Source organism: Grammomys surdaster, unplaced genomic scaffold, assembly GCF_004785775.1.
Source record: "Grammomys surdaster isolate TR1022 unplaced genomic scaffold, NIH_TR_1.0 120767, whole genome shotgun sequence".
Classification (NCBI taxonomy): Eukaryota; Metazoa; Chordata; class Mammalia; order Rodentia; family Muridae; genus Grammomys; species Grammomys surdaster.
This window is the reverse complement of record NW_021616633.1, coordinates 8,056-17,818: the sequence shown is the minus strand read 5'-3', so window position 1 is coordinate 17,818 and position 9,763 is coordinate 8,056. Positions and strand designations below refer to the sequence as shown.

The following is a 9,763-nucleotide window of genomic DNA, read 5'->3' as shown; positions in this document are numbered from 1 at the left end:
CTGGACATCAGGGTTATCCTGTCTTCCCTTCTTGGGGTCCAGAAGGCTCTTTGGCATAATGAGAATGAGAGACTGGTAGACACAGGGGCAGAGAATTCTGATGTCCTCAGTAAGCTGCTCAGTAAATACACCTGCAGAGAGGATTGCCCAGTGGAATCAGTGAAGAGTAACACCTCTGCAGCCTGCCACATGTGCACTCCAGACAAGGGGTGTTCAAAAGAAACCCAGGAGTGGCTGCATCTGTTCTTCACCCAGGACAGGGCGGAACACTCATTGCTCTCATTCAGGGTCAAAGTAACTCACCATCTTCCTGCCCCTCCCACCATATTCAGAGACAGAATGGAGTCCCTGACCCAGGTCAAAGGGCACCTCGGTCATCCTACTGTAATGGACTCATCAGGCAGAAATTGGTTAAGTACATTTTCCCTGTGCAGAGGACTAGTCCAGGGCTGTTCTGCAATTTTTTCTTAAAATGAGGCTTTGAGACTGTCTTCTGTAACCCAGGTTGCTTTGAAAGTATGTCGACATATAAAACCAAATAAATATTCTTGGGCCCTGAAAAGTGCTTGGCCTCTGATTGGACCATCTCTCTCACAGAATCTAAGAACCAGATAACAGAAAGCTGACAATAAAGAGAGAAGGCAGTATATAAAGCACTGGGTTGGTAGCATGTGAAATGTGTCATGGGGTGAGTAAGCATGTAAGCCAGTGATAGAAATTTGCTTCCAGTTCAGGACAAGCAAAGGGTTCTGGGACTGTTATTTCACCTGCCTTTGTCCTTTGGCTGAGCCACATTTCAAGGACACTTCACAAGCAGACATTTGCCATTATGGTTGGTCATGTGACTGCTTCAAGCACATTATTATCTCCTGACTATAGGAATGGCTTTCCTTATGATAGGGTTAGGAGAGCAGGAGTGGTCTGCCTGAACCTCCCTGAGGACTGGACCTTCCCACCATCTCCCACCTTCACCCTGGAGTTGCTAGAACAGACTTACCTTTGGCAAGATATGTGGGTGTTTCTTACTCAGAAAGACCCATTTCTTCTGAGGAGAGCAGTAGAGTTCATCAATACCGAATTGGAATACATGAACTTTGGAAATGAGGTGTAAGTCTGGAATCCTAAAGATGTAGAGGAAACCCTCGGTATCACCTGCCTGAAATCAGAGCATCGGCATCTGGTCAGTGGGAAAAGGTTAAGCATGGAAGGTACAGTGTTATCTGCTCTAAGATCCACCACTGGATCTTCAAGTCCAGTAACAAGAGATCCAAAGCTCAGAGGACCCTGCCTTACAGAGCATCTGGGATGATCCCTGGGTGTGGGGGATGACTCAGTGGGTAATTGGACAGAGAGAGATAGGGGGAGGGGGGAGAGGGGGAGAGGGAGAGAGAGGGGGAAAGGGGGAGAGGGGGTGGGGGAAAAGGGAGAGGGGGAGATGGAGAGGGGGAGAGGGAGAGAGAGGGGGAGGAGAGGGGGAGAGGGAGAGAGAGGGGGAGGGGGGAGAGGGAGAGAAGGGGAGAAGGGGAGAGGGGGGAGAGGGTTGAGGAGAGTGGGAGGAGAGGGGAGAGAAGGAGAGGAGGAGAGGAAGAGGGGGGGAGAGGAAGAGAGGGGCAGAGGGGGAGAGACAGACAGAGAGACAGAGAGATAGAGAGAGAGACAAAGAGGGTGAGAGAGAGAAAGACAGAGAGAGACAGAGAGAGACAGAGAGAGAGAGAGAGAGCGAGACAGAGACAGAGACAGAGACAGAGAAAAAGAGAGATCAACCCCAGGACTTCAAGCTTGCATGTGATACATAGACACACATGCAGGTAAAATATTCACACACAAAATATTTTTTTTCCTTTTAGGTTTTTTGAGACAGGATTTCAGGATTTCTCTGTGTAGCCCCAGCTATCCTGGACTCTGTAGACCAGGCTGGCCGCAAACTCAAGAGATTCACCTGTCTCTATGACATGCACCACCACACCCTTCAAGATTTTTTTTTAAAGAAACTTTTGTAGGGCCAGGTAGCATATTACCTTTAATCCCAACACTCAGAAGGCAGAGGCAGTCTGAGCTCAGTGAGTTAGACCACCCTAGTCTACACAGTGAGGTCTAGGCCAGCCAGGACTACATCATGAGATTCTGTCTCAAACCCATGAGGTAGGGTTTGGGCAAAGATTTTCCAAGCCCTAAAACCCTCTTCCCCAGGACTCACTGGGACATCAGTGTTGTCCTTTTGTCTCAATATCTTTCACATTTTTCTCTCTATTGTCTCTACACAAATTCATGGATTCAGCAATAATAAACATTTCAAAGACAAGAAGATGTAAAACCACTTAGAAAAATTGTGTATGTGTGTGCATGTTATATGTATATTTATGTATATTTATGTAGATTACATACCAGGACATATATGGGAACTAGAGAAGGACACCAGGTATCCTGTTATCCTCTTCTGATTTCCTGAGAGAGTCTCTTATTCAAACTGGACTCAGGCTGGCTTGGCTAGCAGCTGTCTAGTCCCAGTTACCCTTGAGTTTCCATCCCCTACACTACTGGGGTTACAGGCACCTTTAGTCACATCTCACTTTAGATGTCAGTGTCAGGGATTAGAACTCGGGTCTTCATGCTTGCACAGCAAACACTGCTTCCCACTCAACCATCTCTCCCCAGGCAAGAATTTTAAAATGACATTTTTAAGAGAATGGCTTAAAGAAATGTACATGAAGAAAGTCAAAGGCTAAGGGATGGCCATGTTTTTGGTATACTGTGATTGACTCTCAGGGTTTGCAGACACTCCAAGATGGCAAGCTAAGATTTGACAGTAATGGGACCTCAAATTGGCAAGTGTTTTGTTCTGTGTGACTATTCCAGATTTGGGGGTCACTTACCAAGACAATCGGGCCATCCTTTGTAAAGGCACCTTTCAGTGATTCACAGGGAAAGAGCAGCTTGTTAGTCGCCAGAGCTTCTCTGTTGTGACAGTGCCACAATTTGATAGTATGGTCTATATCTACAGTGACCGCAATCTGCATCTCAGGGAGGGTTGTCAACATCTTGATGTAGGTGGGCTGTTCTGGGCTTTCCCAGGTCATAACACCCTGGGGAACAAGAGCATCATCATGTCTGAGCACCTCCAGTTCAACTGCTTTCACCCACCAGCTTTATTTGGAAGCCTCATCCAGAATGCAACCCCTTCTTACAAGAAAAGTGTATGAAAGTTCTAAGCATGCCTCACTTGGCATGGTAGCACATGCCTAGCATCCCAACCTAGAGAGGCAGAGGCAGAAAGGTCACTAGAAGCTTGAGTCCAGTCTGGTCTACAATGTCAAGTTGCAGGCCAGTTGGAACTACATTACAAGACTATCTAAAAAAAAAGAAAAAGAAACACAGGGCTGGAGAGATGGCTCAGCATTTAAGACCACCAGTTCTTCTTAACCAAAGGACCTGGGTTCAATTCCCAGCACACACATGGCAACTCACAACTGTCTGTAACTCCGTTTCTGGGGGGACATGACACCCTCACACAGACATACATGCAGGCAGAATACCTATGTACTTAAAAATAAAAAGAAACACAAAGAAGAAAAACAAACATCTAGATTACCTGGGAGCAGGAGTGGACAGAACAACAGGACACATACATTGTGCTCAGAGGTAAGCACACATTTACTATTCAGACCAGAAAGAACATGGCTGTCAGGATGGCTCACCAGAGAAGGGCACTTGCCACTAAACCTGATGACAGGAGTTCAATCCTCAGGAACCACATGGAAGGGGAGAACTAACTCCCACAAACATGTATGAAGAACAATCAGCCTGTGCTCAAAGCGATCTCACCTTTACTAACAGTGCAAGCAGAGAGCGTGTGCCTATTGTCACTTCTAATGGGGCTAGATTTCTCGTGGTTTTTGCTAGATTTCTCAGGGTCACTCTATATTCCTGGCTTTCCTGGAACTCACTTTGTAAATCAGGCTGGATTCAAACTCACTGCCCTCTGCCTCCCGAATGCTGGAGTTAAGGCCTGGGCCACCATTTAAAGCAGTATTACCTTTTATAACACATGAAACAAACCTATTTACAATGAATCAATTCCAAAACTGGTTATCGTATCATCAATTCTTACACACTGCAAATGAGAAAAACAGGTTCTTCTCCAGGTTTTTCTTTAACTTTAAAAAAAAATATCAAGGGGCTAGAGAGATGGCTCAGTGGTTAAGAGAACATTCTCCCAGACAAACAGAACCAACCAACCTTAAAAATGGATTAATGTTCACTCCATTAGATTTTTTTTTTTTTGGTTTGGTTTTTCGAGACAGGGTTTCTCTGTGTAGCCCTGGCTGTCCTGGAACTCACTCTGTAGACCAGGCTACCTTCGAACTCTCAAACTTAGAAATCCGCCTGCCTCTGCCTCCCAAGTGCTGGGATTAAAGGCGTGTGCCACCAACGTCCAGCCTCCATTAGACTCTTTTACCTTTTAAAATAAAAAAATATTTGAGAGAACTGAGGATAATGAAGAAACACATATGGAGGTAACCAGCATTCACCCAGTTCTCTTCTACAATGGTTCAGCAGCTGGCTGTCTCACAAGTCAGGAACACAAGACAAAAATACTCTTGCATAAACCAGCAGGGACTGCACAGTGGGAATCTAGTGTCATACCGCTGAGACAAGCCATGAGTAATGTCCACAAGAACCACAGGCATGGCCAGTCCTGTGTTCTTTCTCACTGGTACTAGGGTCCCCACCATCCCTCCCCCAGGGCATCATCTGGGCCCCTAGCAATCACAACACCTTAGAAAACAGAGATGCTCTACCTACACAGTGTGCTACTGCCAGATCAAGCAACACTGACACAGCTCTAGCTGTGTTTCCTCCCCTGAGACACACAGCCCAGGAAGGTCTCAAGAGAACTATACTCAGTGCAAGACACACTTTGTTCTGTTTAGCTCCTGAGGTGAGGTACGCCAAACCCTAGTAGACACTATCAGGGAAAGAATCAAGTGGAGAACAGCTGTGTCAATTGCTAACCCCCCCCCAAGAGATCACAGCTCCTTTGTGCTCCCCAGTCAAAGAGTGGGGGCCCATTCTCCTAGTGCCACAGCCAATGAGAGGGCAGGGCCAGCTCTCCTGACTACCACAGGTAGTGAATTCAGGAGGGCATCACCCCCACATCCATGCCAGCAGACTGCCTCTAAGCATATCGGTAGTGTATTTGTTTAATTAATCATCATTGTAGAAAGACTCAGCCCACTGTGGGCAGTGTCACTGCCAGGCTGGTGGTCCTGGGTGGTATAAGAAAGCTAACTGAGCAAGCCATGGAGAGCGAGCCATAAAGAATGACCAAGCCTCCATGGACTCTGCTTCAGTTTCTGTCTGAGCCTCCTCTGATGAACTAACCTCTGAGTTCTTTCCTCCAAGTTACTTTTGGTCATGGACTTTTAACACAGCAAAAGCAGCACACTAACACACGAACATGTACCAAACTATATTATGTGGTAAATGTTAGTTCTCAAGACTCTCCAAATATCCAGAAATGTGATCAAGCTGGATTATGGGATTTCTGACAGTTAGATCAAAGCCATTGTTCCTCAGGAAATTCTGAAACAAATTCCCATCTGCCGAAAGTATCTTTAGCCTTGTTTTTGCTACTGTTATTTACAATGTACTCTCTTTACATACTAGATACATTCTAGAACAAATAAAGACAGATTTTCTAACTCCAATATACTTAATAGATACTGGCTCTCATTCCTGTCAGAAATCTGCTGAATGTAATGTCAAATGTTACTATGGTAACTATGTTACTATGCTTTTCTAATGTTAAAGCTTACTATGATAGACAGAGACTACCAAATCCTGACAGTGAACCCCCAACTCCCAAGATCTCTGAGTGACATGGACACAGTGACAACAAGACTGCCTAGACTGTGATATGATAACCACTGAGAAACACAACTCCATTGCCTTGCCCACTGCCAGGGCTTGGTCTAAACTGTGGACAGAGGACACCCAGAGAGTTACATGTCTCCTATTGCCTAAGACAAGTAAGTCATTTCTCCCACGTTCCTCCCCCACAGGAAAAAGCTTCTCGTCTTCTAGGCCTGATGGCCAGACTACCTCTGCCTGAATCACGATAGAATTGTCCACTGCAGGTCCCATGAGATGAATGTCTCTATTGTCTCCAAGGGAAGCAACCGAGCTGACAAGGTAGCTAGAGCTGTTTCACCTACCACAGGATATTCTTACACTCCTCCAAGGTCCTTACTTCCTTGACATCCCCCCTCATAAATAACACTAACCGGTCATTTCGACTTCTGCTTCAGACCCTGAGCTCGGCCCACCAACTCCATAACGTCATGCTACTTGGGCACTTTAAAGTTGCTGACTATGTGTACGCCCTGAACTAACTCACAACTGCCACTTACAGCTTCTCCAGTGACCCTGCCAAGTAATCTTACTTCTCCTTTCACCATCTGCCCTGACTCTGGTGTTGCCACGACCCCATACCTCTTCTCTATCACTCTGAACTATAGACTTAAGGTGTTTCTCATGCTAATTTATAGAATCAACTATCATATTCACAAGGTCACATTTTCAAGTTTCCTTTTAAATGTCTTTTAAATGTAAACAATGTGTTTCTCACTGTGCTAAATTTATATATATTCAATCTCCCAGATACAAGGAAAAAGCCCTTCTTGCTCCTTCTACTCCACAATGTCTTCCCTAAACTCATCTTAAAGAGTGTTCATGCTGTTAACAGATTTATCTCTTTTGTAAACTTACGAGCTCCAGGAAACCCACTCAGATCCACCTCTCATGGACCAAACAGACTCCATCTAGATAAGTACACCTGCCAATCAATAGCCTAAGTTTCTACCTCTTACCTATTCCAGAGGATGGGATTCCTCTCCTGTTCCCTTGGATTGGGACTTCTATCACCTCAACCACCAAGACCTAAGGGTTTCAAATGTACACCTAAGAAAATTTTCCTCTCAAAAGTACATAATTTTATTCTCTACCTATAATATATATACATGTTTCAGCATCTTGCAATGTCCAGCCTTTTACTGAAAATCTGCATCCAGGACAGCTCCAGAGAAGCAACCCACAGATGCACCAGCACCTTCTCTCAAAGACAAAGATGCTTCTACTGGACCTACTTCTTCCTATCCACAGATGGTCCCACAGGTCCTGTATAGCAAGGAAACAGCCAATTCTCCCAAGACTGGACCAACATGCCCATCCCCATTTTCTTAGGTTTCCCAGAGACACAACACCTCAGAGTCAGAAGAGAACAGCTAAAGATCACGACGACCCATCCCTGGCTCACCACCAACTCTTTCTAGTTTCTCCTTTTAAAAATTAAACCAAAATGGAGGAATGTCAGCATTCCTTCTATGCTCCAGCCTAGGCAACAGCCAGGTAGGCCTAGCTTGCTATGAAGGGGGCTGGTTTTCCCTTCCTTGCTCTGTCTGCCCCTTCTGTCTGACTCTTTTCTCTCCCTAACCCTCTTTTGGCTTTTCCCCCTCCCCTTTTCCCCTCTCTCTATGTGTTCTGACTGGTCTCTCCTCTTTCTCTCTTTCTTTCCACCTTTCTCTGTCTGACTCCCTTCTCAATTTCCCTTCCCATGCCCTAAATGAACTCTAGTCTATACTATACCCATCATATGTTTGGTACCTTAGGGGAAGGGATGCCTCAAGGTGGGTCCGACAAGGCACCCCTCCCACCTCTCCATACTTTGTTCTACAAAACATATCCTGGTCATTTTTTTTCTGATCTTTTTTAGAAACACAACACAGTCTACTTCTTTCTTTGTCTACTCTGGACTCTTCTAGATGCCTCTGGCTGCTCTCTTATGTCTACAGTAAAAAACCTTAATCATTATCATGGAGCAGTCATGTCAGCAGTTTCTTTATGGCATCCCCTCAAACAGCTAAAAAAAAAAAAAAAAAAAAACCCTCAAAGCATTTTCAGCAAAATCAGGAACAAGAAAAATACATCCATACTCTCTGCTCTCCCTGAAAATGGTATTGTTTCAGCTAGAATAATCAAACAAGAGAAACAAACAGAAGGGAAGCAAAGCCAGAGTTTCCTCATTTGCAGACACTATGAGCCTGTACTTAGAGACCCCAAGACTCCCCTGGAACACTCTTAGAACTGATAAACTTCCAGCAAATTGATAGGATATGAACTCAACTTGGAAAAAAACTAGTGCCCTTCCTATACAGCAGTAAACAAAGTGAGAGAGGATCAGGGGAGCCATCCCATTCACAGCAGCCTTGAAACACCACCCTGAAAGGGCCTGGTGGACATGGTCCACGCTTTTGATCCCAGCAGACAGAGGTTGGCAGATCTCAGAGTTTGAGGCCAGCTTAGTCTGCAGAGCAAGTTTCCCCCAAGGCTCTTACACAGTGAAACCCTGCTCCAAGCCAAAAATACAACAACAAACAAACCCTGGAGTAAGAGACCAGAGTGATGGTTCAGCAGCTCAGAGCAGGTAATGCTCTTGCAGAGGACCCTAGGTGGGTTCCCACAGCCTACACAACATCTCAGTCTCTGTCCTAGGCCAGCAGGCACCAACCATAAACTAACACAGGCACACACATATATAGAATAAAAAATATATCTTAAAAAGGAATACCTGGGAGTAAACCCGACCCAGTACGTGAACAATCTCTATGATGAAAACTTTGAAACACTGACAGGCACTGCAGAGATGGCTTAGCAGAAGACTGAGCCCAGTGCCCACAGCTCCAGCGCCCACAGCTTACAGCCATCTGCAACTACAGTTTTAAGGGACTAGACACCCTCTTGTGACCTCCACAGGCAGCAGACACAGGTATATCACACTTACATATATGCACAGAAAACACTCATATAAAATAATTAAGTCTAAAAAAAAAGTGTAAAAGGGGAAAAATCAGGTGTGTGGTGTAAACCTTTGACCGGAGCACATGGGGAGTCAAGGTAGGTGGATCTACATGGGGACTTCTAGGACAGTCAGGTCTATACAGGGAGATCTTGCCTCATCATCACCAACAACAAAAGGATGAAATCAGAATTCACATCCAGGTAACTTTTGCTACTCATCGGCCAGACTCACCGTGTCAATATCCCAGGTGGAAATCTTGGTCTTAGAACTCATCATACAGACAACTGATCTGTCTTGTTGGATTCTTGTTAAGCCACGCCCTGAGAGATAACATGCAGATCCCCAAATTCCTGCAAGGAAACCCCAACATTATTTGGATCAAGACACTTGAGGGACAATTCAAACCAAGGAAGGTATGTTTCATTTTGCTCTCCCTTGTAGAAGGCTTGGATAAAAGTTGTGGGAAGGATGAAGCAGAGGCAGTCAAGCACACTGCAGGTTGGTTCTTTGTTCAGATACAGTTACTCTTTAATGTGCTTCTAGAGATACAAAATGGGTACTGGGGGCTGGGGCTGGAACTCAGTGGGGAGAGTGCTGGGTTCTGTTCCTAGAGGCCTATAAACCGTAAACCAGTTCTCATTTGGAGGCAGAAGGATCAAGGTCATTGGTGTTTGCTACAGGAAGGATTTGAGGTCAGCCTGTGGTACATGAGATCCTGTTTTAGAAGAAAGAAAAGAAGAAAGAAACAAAGAAAGAAGAAAGAGAGAGAAGGGGGGTCTAAGAAAGACCTATGGAAGAAACTATGGAAGAAACAAATAGAAAGACAGAAAAAGGAAGAGAAAGAAAGAAAGAAAGAAAGAAGGAAAGAAAGAAAGAAAGAAAGAAAGAAAGAAAGAAAGAAAGAAA

General features: G+C 45.0%; 1 protein-coding gene across 1 annotated transcript in view; it reads right to left on the bottom strand.

The window, feature by feature from the left end:
- Nucleotides 1–6: 6 nt before the first annotated feature.
- Nucleotides 7–9,763, bottom strand: part of LOC114635986 (F-box/WD repeat-containing protein 15-like) — a gene marked incomplete at its 3' end in the record, with an annotated part of 11,872 nt that continues 2,115 nt past the window's right edge. Inside the window, exons 4-7 of the mRNA XM_028784308.1 lie at nucleotides 9,089–9,207; nucleotides 2,874–3,083; nucleotides 998–1,156; nucleotides 7–131 (exon numbers count right to left, since the gene is read on the bottom strand). Coding sequence (XP_028640141.1) covers nucleotides 7–131; nucleotides 998–1,156; nucleotides 2,874–3,083; nucleotides 9,089–9,207 — 613 coding nt within the window. The remainder of the gene's footprint in view (nucleotides 132–997; nucleotides 1,157–2,873; nucleotides 3,084–9,088; nucleotides 9,208–9,763) is intronic.